Source organism: Pyrus communis, chromosome 4, assembly GCF_041283825.1.
Source record: "Pyrus communis isolate YQ-2024b chromosome 4, ASM4128382v1, whole genome shotgun sequence".
Taxonomy (NCBI): Eukaryota; Viridiplantae; Streptophyta; class Magnoliopsida; order Rosales; family Rosaceae; genus Pyrus; species Pyrus communis.
In genome coordinates this window covers 20,388,545-20,409,851 of record NC_142568.1, presented here as the reverse complement: position 1 = coordinate 20,409,851, position 21,307 = coordinate 20,388,545, and the positions used below count along the sequence as shown (strand labels likewise).

General features: G+C 38.2%; 4 protein-coding genes and 1 pseudogene across 5 annotated transcripts; 2 read left to right on the top strand and 3 right to left on the bottom strand.

Moving 5' to 3' along the window:
* The first annotated feature begins 1,888 nt into the window (after nt 1-1,888).
* LOC137722731 (Amino acid dehydrogenase family protein) lies at nt 1,889-4,790 on the top strand. Of its 2 annotated transcripts, none has more exons than XM_088692863.1 (5): nt 1,889-2,242; nt 2,687-3,003; nt 3,755-3,991; nt 4,084-4,251; nt 4,486-4,790. In XM_088692863.1, the coding sequence occupies exons 1-5, from the start codon at nt 2,005-2,007 to the stop codon at nt 4,654-4,656; spliced, it is 1,131 nt and encodes a 376-aa protein (XP_088548989.1). In that variant the 5' UTR covers nt 1,889-2,004; the 3' UTR covers nt 4,657-4,790. The 2 variants fall into 2 exon arrangements, with proteins under 2 accessions (XP_088548989.1, XP_068317907.2); XM_068461806.2 differs by having other exon boundaries at nt 1,890-2,212.
* A 5-nt stretch (nt 4,791-4,795) lies between these two features.
* Nucleotides 4,796-9,233, bottom strand: LOC137722730 (retinal-binding protein). Its single transcript, XM_068461805.2, has 15 exons — nt 8,778-9,233; nt 8,509-8,639; nt 8,291-8,423; nt 8,040-8,196; nt 7,879-7,957; nt 7,516-7,556; nt 7,316-7,432; nt 7,143-7,223; nt 6,436-6,498; nt 6,289-6,340; nt 6,070-6,144; nt 5,924-5,971; nt 5,717-5,752; nt 5,555-5,629; nt 4,796-5,133 (listed from the first exon to the last, which is right to left on the bottom strand). Exons 1-15 carry the CDS (start codon nt 8,935-8,937, stop codon nt 5,059-5,061), a joined length of 1,323 nt encoding a protein of 440 aa, XP_068317906.2. The 5' UTR covers nt 8,938-9,233; the 3' UTR covers nt 4,796-5,058.
* Nucleotides 9,234-13,019: 3,786 nt separating this feature from the next.
* Nucleotides 13,020-13,889, bottom strand: LOC148697610 (putative F-box protein At5g42430; annotated as a pseudogene).
* A 436-nt stretch (nt 13,890-14,325) lies between these two features.
* LOC137722651 (ethanolamine-phosphate cytidylyltransferase) lies at nt 14,326-18,421 on the top strand. The gene is made up of 9 exons (XM_068461702.2): nt 14,326-15,074; nt 15,163-15,398; nt 15,531-15,712; nt 15,946-16,017; nt 16,293-16,360; nt 16,986-17,106; nt 17,442-17,507; nt 17,611-17,733; nt 17,923-18,421. The coding sequence occupies exons 1-9, from the start codon at nt 14,728-14,730 to the stop codon at nt 17,992-17,994; spliced, it is 1,287 nt and encodes a 428-aa protein (XP_068317803.2). The 5' UTR covers nt 14,326-14,727; the 3' UTR covers nt 17,995-18,421.
* A 213-nt stretch (nt 18,422-18,634) lies between these two features.
* Nucleotides 18,635-19,861, bottom strand: LOC137721739 (protein LURP-one-related 5-like). The gene is made up of 2 exons (XM_068460761.2): nt 19,413-19,861; nt 18,635-19,221 (listed from the first exon to the last, which is right to left on the bottom strand). The coding sequence occupies exons 1-2, from the start codon at nt 19,671-19,673 to the stop codon at nt 18,814-18,816; spliced, it is 669 nt and encodes a 222-aa protein (XP_068316862.2). The 5' UTR covers nt 19,674-19,861; the 3' UTR covers nt 18,635-18,813.
* Nucleotides 19,862-21,307: the final 1,446 nt, after the last annotated feature.

The following is a 21,307-nucleotide window of genomic DNA, read 5'->3' as shown; positions in this document are numbered from 1 at the left end:
CTGCCAAGGGCTTATGCCAACAACACTATGACCTGTAGAGACTTGTCGAGGGTGGCTATAGGCAATTGTGGAGAAATGTTGAAGACTATCAATCCTTGTGGCATTTCATCGAGGTGGGCACAAAAGAATTGCACAAAGAAGAGAGAAAGGGAAGATAGGGATGATAGAAAAAATAGAAGAAGTAGGAAGAGAATGTTGTAAGTTAGTTTTTCCTAGTTGTTTAGGGTTAAATACAATACACATACAAATATATATACATGGAGTTTTTGAAGTTTTTGAGATCATGGACAAACCAATAGCCTGTGCTGACTCCGCCACTGTGTATATACATATATTAGGGAAAAGTATTTGATTTAGAACCCAAAAGAAAGAAAAAGTACTTATACCAGATGTTTAAGTTAAATAGTGAAAGGAATATACTTGGCTCCCTTCTTTGCAAGTAATTATTTCTACTTACGTGTTAATTAATTACAGTTGAAAACATGTGTGTAACTATGATTTGCAAAAAGGGAAAACGATCTCATCTCAATCTGTTGAATGAATTATGCAGGAAAGTATTAAGATATTTATTTCTAGTATTTTAGGAGAAATTCTTCTGTTAACCTCAACGACAACGTCTTTTGTACACATAGAATTGCTAAAACTAGCCTACATACGTGGTTAGATGCAATACAGAAGAGTTCCGCTAAGTTATTTGTGTGGACGTATGGATGGCATGGTTGTTTGGACCGTCAAATAAAGTAAAAAGTCCCATATAGTCATCTTAAACAACAAATTACAATGCATTATTATTTTTAATTGCAATGCCGGAGCCAAGTTTTTATATGTGGGAGTGCCTCTCACATACATAGATAATTGAACTTAAAACATGAGAGATTAGAGTAATTTACATAAAAAGTAATTTGCATAAAAATGGAAAGACCCTAAATTTGATAGAGAGAACTAAAACTACTGCACAAATCTAGAAACTCAAATGAGGTCAAGATTAAGCAAGAATTTATTTCTTTTTTAAATATAAGTTAAAGCCAAAGAGTTGATAGAATAAGGAGGAGAAGTGAAGACCGCACTGCAATAAGAGTGATGGAGAGAAAAATGAGATCTAACATGTAACAAAAAGAGTTTGGATTGAGAATATACTTGATTTTAATATTACTAGACTGATGTATAGCAACAACATCTGTTATAGTAGCAAGAAGAAGAAAAAAAAAAGGCAATATCGGTCAGGACCTATTATGATCCCTTAGTGGTTCGGCCACTATCTAATTGCATTGATGTTATATTCATAAAAACGCCACCTATATAGATTGCAAGAATGATTAAGTAGCGACAATATCAATACGATTAGCTATGAAATCTGATCCGTGTCTCTATAACGTTAACATAGACTAATACAAAAATTTCTTCAAACTTAGTGGGTTCCATATGTTCGTAATGGATTATTCATAAACAAGCGTATGGACGGCTGGACCCACTTTTCTCCATGGAACAATAATGAGTGAGTAAAATTCTGAGGGAATGTCAAAGCGGATAAGAATCCTAGGGATTTTCACATCATAATCGTTCATTATATATCGTGCGGTCAATTTTCGTTACATACTATTTGTATTTAATCTTAAATAAAAAATTTCAAAATGATTTCTGATTCGACGATGTACGATAAATAGTTAAAATGTGAGGATCCTTAGGATCCCCACAATTTGGATCCGGATGGGATCCAAATCCAAAGCTTCGGCCTTTTGTGGGTCCATTTTTGTACTTGGAATATGAGCGAGGGCAGGTAGAATGGGCTTGCTCAGTTTATGGGCTTGGTTGGTCCAATCAATTGGGCCTTAAAGATATTAACAAGGCATTTGGGCCTCTGCCTTTTTGCAGATAAGCAAATGCTCTCTCTCTCTGTAAATGGTGATGCGCAAAGAAAGGAGAGTCGAGAGGAGAAAGACGCAAATGAAGTAGCAGCCAAAGGGGGTAGAGAACAATTTGGAACAGAAGAGCAAAAGCAGGGCAATGATTCCACGAGTGTCATTGCCATGGCGGAACGGACTCAGAACCAGAGTTCCGGCGGGAAGCAGAGGCTGCAGCGGAGCTCAGACCACCTTGAGAAACGACGACGGCCACCCGATTATCATCTCTCCTCCTCTTGTCTCCTTAGACATACCTGACGATTGGGCTCCCGCCACCGCCCAATCTGGGTTTTCTTCCCCTTTGAGTTTCTGTAAGCTTCCTGCTTTCCCATCTCCTGCTGGTTAGCTTTCCTCTGTTTATCTGCTTCCATTTCATTTCTTGTAGTGTTTAATGTGTTAATGTTTCAATATTTTAAGAAAATTAAGTGGTATTTGATGGTTTGTAGAAAACCCAGTTCCTAAAATTTTGATTTGTGTTAGTTCGTCACAGTATTATGTGTTAAAGTTTCCATATTTCTTTTGGGTAAATTAAGTTGTATTTGATGTTCGTTCGTTAATGTGTCCATATCATTGTCGCCAACAATGGCTACCTGACATGTTATCTGTACATTTTCGACAATACTGATATGCGTAGAGAAGCACAAAGAAGTTTCAATATTTTGAGTAAATGGAGTGGTACTTGATTGTCACAGAAAATCCGAAATTTCGGAACTTTGATTTGTGGTAATTCATGATAGTATATAATGCATTAACGATTTCAATCTTCGTCTTCATGCCCACCTCAGCAAACGAGCAGCAAGCTGCTGTGATTGATGGGAAATCGATAGCGGATGAAATTAGATCAAGAATAGGCAGTGAGGTGAGGAGGATGAAGAAGAGCATTGGAATGGTTCCTGGATTGGCTGTAATTGTGGTGGGCCACAGAAGGGACTCGCAGACTTACGTCCGAAACAAGGTGATGGCTTGTGAAGAAGTTGGAATCAAATCAATGGTTACTCAGCTACCTGAAGAGTGTACAAAAGATCAACTTCTTGGCGCTTTATCTTGTTTCGATGTGGATCCCTCTGTTCATGGTATTCTTGTGCAACTTCCTCTACCACAAGTAATTTCTTAATCTGTGCCAATACTTCTTTAAGCTTTATTTTGTGCAATATGCTGTTCTGAGAGTAAAGGATGCATATAGAGCTAGACTAAAATTGAAGTTATATATGTTGTGTTTATTTTCTCTACAAATAATTCATTTCCCCAATGAAAATGTAGTAGATGGTCATGATTCTCCAATTCCGAGATAATTTGAATCTTAAACATAGGTGATTAACTAGAACGATCATTTTATTAAGAGTGATAAAACAAACTTATATACTTGTTAGCTATTACTAATAAGTGCTTTACCTGAAACTACCACAGTCAAGGGAATGCCCCTTTATTGGGGATCTTGCTTGACTCAAAAACTGGGTGGGATAGGCCTTAAAGCCTAAATCTATCACACAATCACCCACCGATTGGAAGCTTCCCCATTTTTAGAATTCAGTTCCCTTGAAAACCACAGCACATTTCAAGCAAAACGGTGTCTGAATTGTGCTAATCCAACAATTTCAAAGTTTCGGTCACTTCGGGATTGCAGGCCCATACGTTTGGTTTCAAGCTTGTGAGATCCCTAGTTGACAAAGTTGAATTCAAGAGTACAGCCACCCACCGAACTTGAGACTTGACCCTTGAGCACCCTAGTGGATAGTTATTACTCTTAGATCACGTGTGGCAAGTTGGCAACTAAATAGTTGAGGTTTTGATGCATTACATGTCAGAACTTGCTGCTGTTGTATGGATGACTTACAACAAACTGTCTGGGACAGCATTTGGATGAGGGAAGAGTTTTGGATGTGCTGAGTCCAGAGAAAGATGTCGATGGCTTCCACCCGATTAATATGGGAAATCTAGCTATGAGAGGAAGGGAGCCTTTGTTCATTCCCTGCACTCCCAAGGGTTGCATTGAGTTGTTGCTCAGGTCTGGTGTGGAAATCACGGGGAAGAAAGCTACTGTGATTGGGAGAAGTAACATTGTCGGACTTCCAGCATCACTGCTCCTGCAGGTGATATTATATTCTTTCAAAAATGAAATTAATAGTAAACAATCCATAGATCGCTAATGTACAGGTATAATTTTCTTCGAATTGTTGTGCAGAGGCACCATGCAACAGTCAGCATTGTACATGCGTTCACAAAGAACCCAGAACATATCACCTGTGAAGCCGACATTGTGGTCACAGCTGCTGGAGTGCCTAATCTGGTCCGTGGAAATTGGCTGAAGCCTGGAGCAGTTGTTATCGACATTGGAACTACTCCAGTTGAGGTAAATACCGGACTCCTCCATCCGTTAAGTTATAACGTTAGAGAATCGAATAAATACCGCGATTGGATAATATTGATCAAGCTTCTGTTATATTGATCAACTAATGGCAACGCCATAGCAGAATCCAGTTTTCTTGCACCTATTTTTAATTAAAAGTTTGAACTTGGCAATACAAAATGACTGCTTCTTGATTAGTTCGCTTTCCGTATGTTAATTGCATATATGCATTCGCAGGACTCGAGCTGTGAGCATGGTTACCGTCTCACCGGAGATGTTTGCTACGAAGAAGCTGTGCGGGTGGCTTCAGCCATCACCCCAGTGCCTGGAGGAGTTGGACCCATGACAATTGCTATGCTTCTATCGAACACTCTCGACTCGGCGAAGCGAGTATACGCCTTCACATGAACTGTAATTTTGTTGATTGTAGCATAGTTTTGGTCATGTTAAACTGCAGGCTTTCGTTGTTTTTTTCGACTTTCAATCTCGTTCAGTGTTCAGTTTACAGTCACTCGAATCATCAAATTATCTAAGGACTACAATAGGCTGCTGAATCAAATTTTTGGGCTGATAGCCTCGTAAATAGGTAATATACAAAAGATTCATAATACAACATTCTGTACCTTCAACGATCGCACGCCCTGATGATGAAGGAAACCAATCTGGATATCCAAACCTCAGGAGATGCGAAGTAAAAAAAAACGAAATGAATAACATGGTACAATTCAATGCTGACAGAAATCACGAATCGCATCAATCTGGCATGAAGATAAAGTATCCACTCTTCAATCTGCGCCGACGCTAAACCAGTCATTCTTCCACTTCAGTCGCAGGTTCAACAGGCTCTGTGACTGGTGGTATGCAATCTACCTTGTAGCGCAGCACCTATATTCCAGCAAATGAAAAGATATAAATGTAAGAAAATTCCGATATTGAACATGTAGAGTCCAACCGCGACCAATTCATAATAAAGTTTGAAAAAAGATCAGATTTTGCTATCGATCTCTCGAACTTGATGATAAAGTCGTCTGACCTACTTTAGCTACTTTGTTAGAGATGGAGACTTAGCAGCCACTATATGTAGTTGCATAGGATTATTGAAAAGAAACGTAACAGAATATAAACAAAAGACGCCAATTCTGTTGACAGCGAGATATGATCCAACGCAACTTAACAGTTCAAACTTCAAAGTGAAGTTTCCAAGTAGCATCTAAGGCCCGCTTGTTTTCAAGCAAGAATAATATGTAAAGCGGCGTAGCAAAACAAAAACAGAATATCTACAAGATACCGAAACATGTCTGCGCACCTTCTTAAAAAAACTAGAATAGGAATTGTCCCAAATCAGTTTGTAGTTTCCCACCTCGCATGTGCAGAAGTTTCCCTGTAAAAGGACATATATTGAAGCCAGGACATTAAAATAAAAAATGGTGTTCTAACACCACAAATAGCCAGAAATAGCAGAACTTACTTGGTCAGACTCGAAACGTCGGTAAGGTAAAATGAGCTGTGGTAAAACCAGCAATGCCCCCAAAGTAATTACAAGAAAACAATTAAGTTAGAAGGAGCAACAAGAGTGAGGAAAAAAAAAAAACAACAACAACAAAACAAGGGTTGAATAGGAAGAGAATAAAGTGAGCATAGTAATTAATAACTGACACGTCATCGTTAAACTTACAGATTTTTGCCCAGATGGATTTGTATACTCAACACTAAATCCAATATCCTGACCACCAAACATAAATATCAGTATGGGATGTACGTTGTCATAAATTTTGCATAAAGCAGCAAACGAGAAATCCCAACAATGCTTAAGAACAATACCAAGTTTATCTTCCCTTGTACAAGCGAGAAATCCCAAGCAATATATGAATTTATTGCGTCCACAGCCAATGAAACCTATAATTACCGGCTGGGTATTAGTTAAACGGCAATAATTGTTAAGAAATAAATCAATAGAATTACACCCCCATGCATGTGAACACTCAAGCAAGACGTCATGAGGAAAAAGAACAAGTACCACGAGAAGATATATAAACAAACCTCATGAATTTTCCCAGCTGGAACACTGGTCTCTTGGTAATCATCGTTATTCCTATACAGAAGAAATTAACAAAAGTTTTAATTCAAAATTACAGAAGATAATTTAAACAAATAAAAAAGAACTAAACTAGAGTCTCAGTGCCCCACCTTCCTTGTAATGCGCCCGCAACCTCTGCTGGGATAAAAAAGGGGGAATTTGCAAAGACTTCACTGAAAAAAATGCATACGTAAATTGATATAGGAAATAGCACAACCTAGCAGCAGGACAAAGGAAAAACAGGCTTGCAGCCCAATATGACAACACTGCTTTTATTTTGGATGTGTAAGTGTGTGAGTACTATCATGCCTATAATACACAAGCAAGCAACCATGATTAGCAATTTTTTACTTCTACACGTTTACGGTCAAAAAAGGATAGTCAAATCAAACCCTTACCAAAAGGAAGGGGTATATAAATTGAAGGGGCAATGTTATTGGCACTCCAAAAAAGTCATTTTGCACTCCTCACAAGTGTATTTTTGTTTAAGGTGTTGCTATCCACACACCCGTTTTTACCTCCCACACATTCCTGTTAATTTCTGTCCATTTGATCTTATTCATTCGACTCGACGGCCAAAAATTACGAGGGTGTGTGGGAAGTAAAACGGGGTGTGTAGATAGCACCACCCTTTGTTTATAAATATAGAAAGTTTGGAGTGCACGCTTACTTTTTTGGAGTAATAACATCTCCCAAATTAAAACCTTAAAACCAATATGCAAGTGATTAATGCAATGACAGCGATAATAATCATTATAGTCAGGATGACATATGGAATTAAAAGTTACCCAATCCAAAACAGAAAAAGGAGTAATACCTGATGAACGTAATAAACCTTACAAATTCAGTGGTGTAGACATCAACAGCTTCTTCGAAGACAGCTAACTCTTGCTTGCTTCTTCTCAATTCATAAAACAAATGAAAGTGTCACCGTTAAAAACAATAGAACTACATCTTGAACATAACAACCTAAGGTAAAAAGATTCTCACAATTTTCTAGTCTCAAATCGCCCCCAAGACAACGAAATAAAGAGTCGTATAAGAAGCGCCATAGTTGTAAGGCTGTATAATGGTGGTCCATAACGCTGTCGTTGCTCTTCCATGGGCCTATTAATGAAGGATACAATAAGAGTATAAGATATTCATTACTATAGGAAATGCAATCAAACTACTCCCACAATAAAACTTACCCATCATCATCATTTATTTGGCGAATAAAATCAAGTAAAACCTGCATCCAAAAGGAAGTGCAGGAACAGTTACCAATGATCGACAATCTATAACATGGAATCAGTAAAATATACTTAATTCATCTACAAACATATAAACTGAAGTTCCATCAAATAACTACGCTCTCACTAATACATACTAAGGCAAAACAAGAAATCTAGGTAGATAGGCAAATCAAACTGTTAATTATTGATCACACCATTAAGAACATTAACCATGAAAATGAACAAACCAGCAGTGGATATACAGGTCCATACAAAGCATATGGTGTAGTAGGCAAATCCAGCCAATAATGTGGCAAGTAAAGGCCGAGAGGAGCATACCTGTGGAACCCCAACCAAGTACTTGACAAGCGTCTTGTAGACACCAGTTGCAGAACCAAGCTGCGCTAACAGTCTCCTCCTGAAAAGTTTTTGGGCCGAGTAGAATGTGAGATGGAGCACGTGTTGCTTTTCAACTGATTGGCAAACGCAAGGAGGCTTACCTCTCCATTTGTTGGTTCCACAAGAGAGCATAACGTTCACGTATAGTTGCTCCAGAACTAACCAAAGCTTCAACCTCTGCTTGCTTATTCCTCTCTGAACGCTCCCGCTGTAGTCTGATGAGCCTTCCCCGAAAATCCTGGGGAATGTAAGTCATAACTGCAGGCAGCACATTCAGAAAATTCCATTACGACCATAGAAAATTCATGAATAACTCATCGAAACACAACACGGGCAAGTGAGAGGGAACTACCCGTGTTGAACACACGTTCGGAATTTTTCGCTTGGAAAGTCTCCAATGTCTTCAAACTGGTTTGAAATTTCTGGTGGAGACGATCAATCACAGTAGCAAGTTCAGCATCATCAGGACTGGACTGCTTTCGAAGCTGCCGAAAGAAACACGGATCAAAACACAACGAAGGCAGCATCTTTCGCAGCAAAACGACTTACATTAACTTAGCTTAGACTTACAGTTTGAGGCCAATGGGATTTTTCAAGCAAAAATAGTATCTCTTCCATATGCTCTCGATTCTTCCACATGTTTTCGTCAACTTTATGGGGAGGTTCACTCTCCAATTCACTCACTAACAATCTCTCCTCGCCTAAAAATCAAACCCATTCGATTCATTCACTATGCAAGATATTGAATTTTTTTAGATTGCAAGCAAAAAATTGGAAAAAGTTGATCACTTTAGCAAAAATATGTAAAATTTTCATAAGGGTTTTGAAATTACGATGACCTTGAGCCGCCGGAGAGTGGCGGAGCAAATCGGCGGTGAATGATCGAATCTCGGCTGAGAGGCGAGCGACGTCGTTTGAGAGAGGGGGAAATTGGTATGTGTCGTAGTAGGAAGCGAGAAAAGCCCTGGTTATTGGTACTATACCCTCCGTGGAAGCCATTTTTACTTGTGAGCAAGACCAGTCCAACGCGATCTCCCTTTACCTATCTTTCTCTCTCCAGCTTTCTCTCTCCAGCTTTCTCTCTCTTACTTTTCTGTGTTCGTCGGCAACAGGAAGAGGGGAAGAGGAAGAAGGAAGTTACGGCGGAATAACGAATTTTGAAAAGGAATAAACCAAATAGAGAGCAATTGAGTCAAGTCCACGCCACTACCCAGCGTACCACCCTCCCCTGATTAAAATTCTCTCTCCTTCTAAATCACTTCTCTCTTCTCCTTTTTTCTTCCGGAGTTGGATTTTTTTTTTTTCTTATATTTAAATAGTTACAATTAAATCACATCGATAATTTATATTAATTTTATATAAATAAACAAAATAAAAAATATGAAATGAGGGGATGGAAGAAGATGGAAAGAGGAGAGGAGATAATCCTAATCCTCCCCTCTCTCTCCCTTCTCTTTTTATCTTTTTCTCTCAATAAAAAAATCACCTTAAAATATTGGTGTAGCTTAATTGACTCCCTCCTTTCTTTTTTACCTGTCTCCCAATAAAAAAAATCACCTTAAAATATTAACGTTGTTTAATTGTGACCGTTTAAATAAAAACGAACGAAAAGAGAATAAAATTTGAAAGAGAAAAAATCCTACTTACTTACGAATATTTTAAATTTAGATCAATTGTATTTTACTCTTAAATGGTTTTAAAATCGTTTATTATTCATTTGAAATCGTTTTTAGATTTTTAAAATCTAATGCCTAAAACCTTCTTTGATTTCAATCACTTTTCTAAAAAAAAAAAAAAAAAAAGTAGTGTAGAGAAAAAAAAAAAAAACCACCTTCTCTAATCACTCAACTTCGTCTCTAAGTTCTAATTAGATTCGAAACCACGTAGTACTATGATCCAGTGGTATTCATTTTCTTTTGTAAATAAGAGATATTAGATTCGATTCTCGCCAAAACTGAATTTGAACTACATTATTGTTAGTTCATTTTGAAGTTGAGCTCACCTGATCATATAATATCGTTCGTTAAAAAATAAAAAATTAGAGTGGGGGTGTACATTAAAAGTCAAAATGGTCATTTAACAATGACAAAATCATATGGGCGAAAGTGCAATAAAGCGGAATGAGTTGTTGAAACTGAAGCAAAGACAATAAAATAAAGCATAATGAGTTAACAAGACGAGGGCTTTGAGAGATGAACAAATACAATGTAGAAATCTCTACATTCATGCCAATGCCACCCCTATTCCGCCGGCCAATTTCCTACGCATCTCCAGCTTCACTTTTTTGAGTTCACAGCGTAGCAAACTTCACCATCGAACCCACCAAACAAGAAGGAAACATAAGCTTTCAAACGGCCGGGAAGAATTTGAAAAAATTTACTTTTCTGTTTGTAGCAATGCAATCTTTGACACCTCTGCGCTATTCGGATATTGCACCTCGCGCTAGTCGAGGGACTGGCGTTGGCCACCATGGGAGCACAATCGGGAAGAATCTGAAACAATTAAATTTTCTGTTTCCAACAATCTTTGACACCTCTCCGATTACAATGTTGCACCTGATAATATCTTTTATCCAAACATGGAACTTCTTCGTATTTACTGTCATATACAAGGTATCCTCGTTATTTTGGTCCAAAAATACCCCCTCAATCTCTGTCAATGGAGAGTAGTTTTACAATATCAAGTCCTCTAAACATATGCTAGGACTTACACAATAATTTGTTAAGAAGTAGACTTCCTCACATTTAAGTTGTTTAAAGAAAGATCTCTAAAGCTTTCCATACCTTAAAATTACACATTGTCACGTTTAGGTAGCAAATACTTCTTGTTAAGTAAATACCATTACATCTTAATAACATTTAAGTCACGCTCACAATTCTCTCATAATTGTGATTGCTAAAATGCATGAGATTAGTAGAAACATATGAAGCTATTCTATCTTTTTAGGCCTTAAAGCCTCACTAGTCTTTTAAGGGAAGCATTTTTGCTCACCACCATTAGTGTGTTGTATACTCACCATCCTATTTATCACCGTTGAATGAGTTTAAATTTTGAAATTTGTGTAGTGGATAAGCACAAATCTCAAAATTCAAACTTATTTAACGGTGCTAAATAGAGTGGTGAGTATACACCACACTAAATGGTGGTGATCAAAAATGCACTCATCTTTTAAGATAAGCACAAAATCTTTCTTCCCATGAACAACCATGATATAACAAACTCATTGGTTGCCCTGACAAATTTTGAATGCACGTCTTTAGGCCAGTATGCAAGTGTATGTACACTTCCTATGACATTCTCTTATTTTGCAAGATAATTTGAAGACTTAATCTTCCAATATCTCAAATAAGGAACTGCTTGAAGACTTAAATCTTCCAAATTTTGCAAACATGTATATGTCTAACCGTTAATTTGGCAGTTCTCTAAATCCATTGAACATAAAACTGATTCGCACGTTCATCTGTTTGGCACAAGTTCTTGGCCCTATATATATATATATATATATATATATATATGTTATATATTGAATGCAATTCAAATGAAGTTCCTTCCTTAAGAGGAACTTATCCCAGGGATTGATACTAATCTGCACTACGAAAAGCAAATGAATCCACGAGTCTCTTTATACATACCAATTGTTCTAGCTTTTCTCATTGAATAGGTTTTCAGTAGCATACTAGCTGCAATAGAACCTTGTCACCTGTCACTACTTTGGAAAACTTGGCTGAGTATCAAACATTGTCAACCGATGAAGTTGTTTTGTGATAATAAGGTTGCTTGCGATATTGCCCGGTGCAATATGATAGAACTTAAGCATGTAGAGGTTGGCAGGTTCTTTATTAAAGAAAAACTAGAAGGTAAAATAATTTAAGTGCCTCTAATCAGAACGGAAGATCAAATAGCTGACATTCTCACCAAAGCAGTTTCTAGTGAAAAGTTCTCTAAGTTTCTAGACAAGTTGGGCATGTGTAACATATATGCACCAACTTGAGGGGGAGTATTGACTTGTATTGTTTCCTATAATTTAGGATTTCCTAGTTTAGGATGAATCCCGTGTAATTTGGGTGAAATCTCTTTGTAATATCCTGTAATTATTTTTTCCTATTTGGTTATGATTAAGATTGTATATTATGCCTCTTTTTGAGAAGAATAAACATATCATTCAAAGCATTCTTGTTTCTCATATGGACATTCGTTTTTAATACACTATTGTCTTCTTGATTTGATTTACTTTCCATATGCTTCTATATTGTTATCAATATATACAAGGTGTTTGTTCAGAAAAATTATACAATGTTGTATTCCATATCGAATAAGCATGTCCAAGAGATTAATATTAAGTAAGCTTAGTTCAGACACCTCTTTGTGAAAAATGTATGTGGACACACTTGCACTAGTAGTGGTTTATACATTTGGTATTCCTTTTGTGACTGCTTGATGTATGTATATGGATTTTATATATGGATTTTATGAAGAAAACTGAGGAGATTTATATTCATGAAGGAAACATAAGCTTACAAACGGGAAGAACCTGAAACAATTTACTTTTCTGTTTGTAGCAATCACTGACACCTCGCCTATTCGGATATTGCACCTTGCGCTAGTCGAGGGACTGGCATGGCGTCGGCCACCATGGGAGCACAAACGGGAAGAATCTGAAACAATTAAATTTCTGTTTCCAACAATCTTTGACACCTCTCCTGTTAGAATGTTGCACCTGATAATATCTTTTTTGCAGACATGGAGGTTATCTACAATCATATACAAGCTATCCTCGTCATTTGGGTCAAAAAATACCGCATCAATATCTGTCCATGGGCCTATCACAACCTTTTTTTCATCCACCAAATAGACCCTCTTCTTAAGTTTCACAAACAAACTTTTTGCTTCTTCATGGATCCTCACTCTCTGATCATCTTCTTGTTCTTCTTCATGCACCTCGCAAATAGACAGATTGAGGGAATAACGGCCGTAGTCGCACATCAGCACACCCCCATCATAGCTGTTATGCACCTCACTGGAACAAAGTCCCACTCATGACTAAAACGACGTCTATAACAGGTTGTAGTAGATAAACTAGCACTCTTGTCGATCATGGACGGATCCAACTGAATAAGAATGTCTCCGTCATCACTCATCCAATACAGCATTCTTTTGGAAGCAACGACAAAACTGGGACTCATTTTTTTCAAACTAAAGTTGAACGCAGATATTACAGTTGTCTCCCTCCATTCACCAGTCTCAGAAGAGAAGATCTGCACTTTGAATTCGCGGGAATATTCTACGTCGTAGTCGTCATCACCATCATCAGGATCCATTAATCTCACAACTCTGCACCTATACTCCGCATTAAGCTGGATCATATCTCCTGGCTGATAATCTTCCTAGTTGTTATAGTAGGGAAGATCACAGATGAATCCCACCAGTACAAATGCGCACACTTGTGGTGGGGGAGGAAGGGGAACCCACTGGTTGTGTATGGATTGCAGACGTAGTAATCCCGCTGGTTAAACTCGCTTGCGCAGCACAGAACCAAGTCATTATACGTACCTACCACAACTGGCTCTTGTTTCAAACTGTGGAAACTCACAAGTCTTTGGAAAAGCTGATTCAACGGTTTAGAGGACGGAGACATTCTTTTAAGGAATTCCTCCCCTTCTGAATTTATTGCAGTAGTTATTGGCTTTTGCTTACGATCCCTTTGGAGGTATAGAAAACGGCCAATGATATGAGGATCTGAAATGAGAGTGCACCAACGCTTGGAAACGCACTTGCATTGTGAAACGTACTTATAAGGAGGAAGTTGACAAAATATTTCAACCCATAACGAGTCCGGTAGATCATCGATATTGCTGTTCATCAATTTTGATGATGGCCAACTTGATGTTGTTGCTGATGATCTTCTTACTCTTATCGAGTGACAGATATTAACCGAAGGCGGTACTGCTCCTGAGGGGGATTACCGGCTTATTCTGCTGCTGGCACTCTTCGCAGCAATAGTACGTACTCTTAGGACCTCTCATGGCAAGATGCACTGTTGAAGCCAGGCAGTCAGCTTCTGACTTCTGAGGGTATTCAGAAACAAATAAAAAAGAAAAAGAAATAAAAAAAAACAAGATAGGTACGCATCAAGCTTGGTTTCCAATCTATACTACTCACAAGGATTGTACTGTACCTAACGAAACAAAATTTTGCAATTCACGGTCTTGCTTCCAGAATTTCGTCTGTGGATTTGGACCGCCAACTGCACGAGTACTACAAGTCCAATTCAATCCAAAAGTTGCAACCTTTGAGATACACGTGCAAACAAAGCATCCTCTATATCACCGGTTTCGTCAGTGTCGAATCATCTTTGACTCGGAAACGAAAAAGGGCGACGAGGATTGCAGATATGAAGAATTTGGGTGCACAGACATGTGAAAGACGGATGAGAGAGAAACAGATGGGTCCGCGAAATATGGGTTTCGCTTTACCCGTTTCAACGCGAAACTATTTTGCCTCAATCCAAAATCTCAAACCGTCCATGTTTGATCCAACGGCGAAGAAGCACAGCGCTTTAGGCCTAGCCCAAGAATCACCCGCCGCACAGAAAAAGAAAGAGTGAAAATTGAGCGAGAGAGAGAAAATTGAGGGGAACCCCCGAACAGAACCCAACAGTTGCGAATAAAAAAGTTGCCGACTTTCTTCGATTTTTCGATTCGATACGCCGAAGGAAATGTTGGGTTGAATCAAATGACCGAAGCAATCGCTTTCGTTTGATTTGATTTGGCAAATTTCAGAAGATTCGAGATGGGTTTGGAAGATGGGAACTCAGAGAACGCGCGGAGCTGGGCGAGGTTTGTAGCCACGGGTCTCGTCGGCGGGGTGGTGGTGGCGGTGGGGGTCGGCGTCGGGGTTTCGCTTCTGGGCTCAGAAGAACGCGGCGGACCTCAGCTTCCTTTGGGACTTCCATGGCGGAGGAAGAAGAACAGACCCGTCCGGGTTTACATGGACGGCTGCTTCGACATGATGCACTACGGCCACTGCAACGCCCTCCGTCAGGCGCGTGCCCTCGGCGACCAATTGGTGGTCGGAGTCGTCAGCGACGCCGAAATCATCGTCAATAAAGGCCCCCCTGTGACTCCTCTCAACGAAAGGTACCAACTTTTTGTGTTGATCAGCTGATTAGCTTCATAATTATGGGTTATGTGAATGTGTGGTTTAGCTAATTACCTTGTTAATTAGGATGATTATGGTTAATGCTGTGAAATGGGTTGATGAGGTGATTCCGGATGCACCTTATGCTATAACCGAAGAGTTCATGAAGAAGCTGTTTGATGAATACAATATAGACTATATCATTCATGGGGATGACCCATGTGTGCTTCCTGATGGGACCGATGCTTATGCTCTTGCGAAGAAGGCCGGCCGCTACAAGCAGATCAAACGGACAGAAGGCGTCTCCAGCACCGACATTGTTGGTTAGTTCCATTTCTAGGAGAGGAGCTGATTAAATACTGATGTTCTGTTAGAGTTACGGTTGTATAGTTCTGTTATTGCGGCAGTTTGAATTTGTTAGTCTAATTTTATTATTTGATAATTCCGTGTAATAGGGCGTATGCTTCTCTGTGTAAGAGAGAGATCTGTTAATGAGAACCAACATCACTCTTCCTTGCAAAGACAATTCAGCCACGGTCACAGTCAGAAGTTCGAAGATCGTGGATCTGGAAGTGGAACCCGTGTGTCTCATTTCCTACCGACATCTCGGAGAATTGTTCAGTTTTCAAACGGAAAGGTAATTTTGTCTCCATAACTGTTTCCCTACTGGTTATTTGAAATAGAGCAATTTTTTTCTTCAATCGCTCACCTAGATTCTGAAGTTTGTTTCTTTATAAACAAGGCATATGAAAAAGGAAAGACAATTCATGATTTCTGTGTCACGTATACTTATTTTTACTACACTCTCTTGCTGGCCTTGAATTACTACGCTTTGTCACTTTTTAATGAATGCTTTATGCCTGAATGCAGGGGCCTCAGTCTGACGCGCGCATAGTTTATATAGATGGTGCATTTGATCTTTTCCATGCTGGACATGTGGAGGTAATGTGGATGATTTTACTCACATATATTTAGCTTTTACTTCGCTTACAGTACTCTTCCAAACACAAATACAAACACGAACACACAAACAAACAACACAGACACACTTACACATCTGCACCGTTTTTCTTAGATGTGGGATTGTTTTCTGTTCATTCTACTATTATGGTCTTCTTGTCTGTTTCTCTTGTTTTCCAAAATTTGCTTTAGATTTGATAAGCTAGTAAGGGAGAAAAAACTTACTTTTTGGTTACATGGCCTTCCTTTTCATATAGATCTTAAGGAAAGCACGAGAGCTTGGGGATTTTCTTCTTGTTGGAATACACACTGATCAGACTGTCAGGTACTATCTCCATCTTACTCTCACTCTCACATGTTAATTTCTACAACCAATAACCCTTTAATCACTTGAATCTACTTTAGAACCATATAGAGTTTGATAATGATAAAAATCAAATCCAATAGTAAACATACAATTGTAGCAGAACGTCCTGCACACGCACGTGTGTGTATATTATCTCGTCGCATGAAAAGAAAATGACTTCATAAGTCACTTTATACCAACTGTTCTAGGTTTTCTCATTGAACAGAACCTTGTCGCTTGTCACTACTTTGGAAAACTTGGCTGAGCATCAGTTTATCTTTCATGAAATTTGATTTACTTAATCTACCTTTATTGTTTGCACCCGTTTCCCTGCCTTGTGTGCATTTTGGTATCACATAAAAATGCCACTTTGTTCTCACCATATGTGTATTATTTCAATTCCTGGTTGCGATTGAACCCAAAACTTTATATATTTCACTAGTACTTCAGTTCATGAACGTCCACCTTGTATATATGTTAATTTATTATTGCAAACTCTCATTAGGTTTTTATTTTCTTCTTCGAAGTACAAATCCTTTTATTGCATTGTATACTAGATTTCAAAATCCACTAGTAATAGCTGTTTCTAATATTTGCATTGCAGTGCTAATAGAGGGGCACATCGCCCAATAATGAACCTTCACGAAAGAAGCCTAAGTGTTTTGGCTTGCCGCTATGTGGATGAGGTTATAATCGGTTCTCCATGGGAAATCTCAAAAGACATGGTGAGCTTGTCTTACATTTGGTCCTGAGTTTGCTTCATTATGCTTTTAGTCAGCCTTCATTCTTCTCCTGTGTTCTTCTGGTTTCCTTATGGTTATTTCTTTTCATCACAAAATTTTCTTATTCGGGAAGTTGGATATAGTTAATTTCAACACACCACCACCACCACCCCCCCCCCCCCCCCCCCCCCAAACATTTAATGTTACTTGAACTAGAATTTGGGTCTACCCAGTAATCTCATTTGAGTACTTTCCATATTTTTGTGAACTTAACTTGTTTAAAACAGTGCTCACATTTATAATTATATGATTCTTTGTGGAATGTTTTATTGCTGCAGCTCACAACCTTTAACATCTCCTTAGTGGTCCATGGAACAGTCGCAGAGAATAGCAACTTTGAAAAGGTAAATTGCAAAACAAGGTCCTAACGCTGATATATTTACTTCGGTAGCTTTAATTCTGGAGCCGCCAAGATGCGTTGGTTATTTACACATTTTTATTTTGCAGGAAGAAGGCAATCCATATGAAGTCCCAATCAGTTTGGGCATCTTCAAAGTTTTGGATAGCTCGCTTGATATCACCACTTCCACGATAATTAGAAGGATTGTATCCAATCATGAAGCATACCAGGTTTTCCCCTATACCTGAACTTCCTCGCAATACTCTTGTTCAAATGTGGACCCATGATATAGAATGAAAACTTTTAACATTATAAACATAAAGCATTCTTATGTTCAACAAATGTTTTAGTTGATATTGTTTTGAAATCTGCTTAGCATGCTTCAAACTTATGGCTTATCACTATATCTTTTCCTGCAGAAACGTAACGAGAAAAAGGCAGCAAGTGAGAAAAGGTATTACGAAGGCAAGGCTTATGTTTCCGGTGACTGATAGACGTAGATCTCTGAGGCCAATACATGGCTAGCCGTTGGGTGTACCTGTTATTTTGGTACTTCCACCAAGTAGTACTAACTTCACAGATGACACAGCTGAGTTTTGGTACATTCACATGATGTTTTTCACAGATCCTATTATCACATGCGATTCCCGAGTCTTGTCATGCAGCAATATTTTTGTTGTATAGATCGATATTTTCGGATTCAATCCACAACCTCTAGAACTTGAGAAAAACTAGTTTGATTTTCCTTCTGTGCCATATCTTTCCCAAAAAAGGAATAATCTTTAGACATCAAGTTACGAGGTAATCTCTCCGAGTTTGGTTTACTTCTTTTCGTTGTCGAAAACTTGCCCTGTATAGACATGTTTGGCATTGTTAGTAACATGTTGTGTGGCGCTGTAACAACCAGCTTTTCCATAACATGCCATGTGCATCCTGTATAAGTCGATCAACAAACAGATATGTATATGGCTATCCTTTGCCCTTCGGGATAAATACACCGAAAAGTTTCGGCTTGGGCAAGATGGTAGTATACGTATCTTCTCTCGCACGTACATATCACTTGCCGTTCACATGACGCGTCTCGAAGCAAGCGATGATCTAAATTATGTACATAATTTACGAAAATTGTGATTTGAACAAACCGATAGGCACAATGTCATGGCCAGCTGGTTTAATCCAGATTTGCATACTCTTTATGTACTTGGTAACAAGAAAATGGGAGTGATGGCTCCTCTACAAAATATGAGATCCAGTGGGGTACAAAAGTATCTTGTTTTATATGGGATTATTTTTGTACCTCGCAAGGTAAATCAAGAACACAAGATCGGGGTAAATGTCTTCCCACAAATCCGATCCAAAATAATTACAAAACCCATAATTAATTCAAGATCAAATCCAGGTTGCACCACCAAGCTGAACACGTCGTTTTCTAGCAAGACTGAATTATTTACTCGTTTTCTGGACACAGTGGCCACAAGTTCTTCACTGCAATCTAGAATTTTGCAGTTTCTTCTCCCAAAACAACCTTCAACTATGAAATCTGGAGCACTATTCGAGCTCGTGGATCCTCCCATGAACACCTCAGCTGGTGCACTTTTATTTCTGCTGCCAAAAAGATTTGATCCACTTTTCATGGTGAAGACTCTGCTAGATTTAGGGTTCTTTCCACATCCATCTTCTCCTCTATATGCATTCCATTGATCTTGCAAGCTCAACATCTGTTCATTTCAAGAATGGATTTGGATAAGCTTTCATGTATCAAATGAGATACAGAGAAACGAAAGTATTATTCTGATCAACTGATTTAACTCACGTATGTTATCTTGTATAAGTTTGAATTATATTTATTGTATCGGTTACTAAACATGCATAATGCAATGAAGAGAAGGATTTGATGACAAATAATTACCTGGGGTTTGAGGGTCAGCAAGGCTCTTCCAGCTCCATCCATGAGTACAAGTCCTCCTCTAACGCAACAGTTCTTCCTCGAATAATTGTCTACTCGAAAAGTTAGAATTCCGCGATCGTCAAACACTGTAAATCCATCAGTTCCCTGGAAACTCATGCTGGATCTCTTCCACACGGTGAGCACAGACGGAGGCACATGAACATCTTCCACCTGATGATGAAACCTTTCTTTCAACGACGCGGCCGGATGTATCCTCGACATGGTTAGCTAGATAGAGAAAATCGAAAGGTGTCGGAGAACACAGAGAGAATGATAGAGAGGAATATGAGTAGTGACAAATGATTTAGCTTTGGTTTTGCTGTCTGAAACTTGAGAATAAAACTATGTCCAAAGATATGTGTGTATATATAGAGGCAAGGACGGAGCTAGAAATTTCTTTTGGTGGGAGCAATCCGAAAATCAACTAAGAAAACCTTATTATAATATGACTTATACCTAATATGATAACAGGGATAATTTCAAATGATGATGCATCACAATTCCAATGTTACAAAAATTTCAATGTAATAGTAGAAAGTGACAAAGTGAAAAGAAAAATATTAATACATGATTACGCGGGAGAGGTTTTTCAGTTTGAATGACAAAACAAGAGCACTTTTACTCATATAATATTTAATATGGAGTATATGCAGTATGAAGGTATGTTGGATATTAAATACATATATTTTCTTCAAAGATAACGCGTGTGTATTATATAATTGTAATCTACAACTTAACAAACAAATCACTTGAGTGGGGGCATATGCCTTTAGTGAGCCTTCATTAGCTGTGTTCATGTACAGAGGTAGGAGCCTATATATATATATATATATATATTTATTGGTATATACAGTGAAAGGACGTAGGTACGTGGAAACAAAGAGAGAGAGCTTTGTGTTCTCTGTTGTCTAGCTAACTGGTTAACACTGACTTCTTACGTATGTCCCCAACTTTTTTCAACTCTGCAATCTCTACTATGGAGCCTGGCTGTTTTCCTCCTTCTATTCTTTTTCATCATTTTTTATATACAACTTACAATTATTTATATACAATTTACAAGACTCTGTGACCGCACCAGTGACCAGCCTACCTACTTTACATATATTAACAGGTTGGTTGTACGTTGTAAATTTATTTTTTGTGTCACATAATCTGGTTCTTTATGGTATCGAGACCAATTTGAATTCTTTGTCCAGTAAAATTACATATAAATGTATAATCGTAATAGATGGTGAAATAACCTATCATGCCAAACTATCTGACGAATAATATAATTGTGTACTGCACCTTATTTTCATAAGTATAGACATCTTATAAAATGTTTTCAGGTTGGAATGTTCGATCTTTTGGTGGGCACATAAAGTGCATGGTCGAGGGTTAGGCCAAGTAATCATTTTATATCATTTGGCTTTGTGAATTCATTAGCAAACATCATCAATGTCATGTTTTCATGAAAACCTAAGAAATGCATCAATGGCATTAATGCCACAGACAGAGTGGGACTCTCGATCAATGGCATTTTGGTTCATTAGCAAACATCATCAATGTCATGTTTTCATGAAAACCTAAGAAATGCATCAATGGCACTAATGCCACAGACAGAGTGACTCTCGATCAATGACATTTTGGTTATGGAGCCGAGTATTGTTTTTGATATACTAGAACACTGTCCACGTTATGTTATAAGACATACTAATTTTGTTGTTCACTTTTATTATAATACGAAAAATAATACATCACGTAACTTGTGTTATCAACGATGATCTTAAAAATTTCTCATGGCCAAACTGACGCATTTGCTTTACAAGTCATGATTACTATAAACCTCGATCGATCTCGCTAGGATTAATGGACTC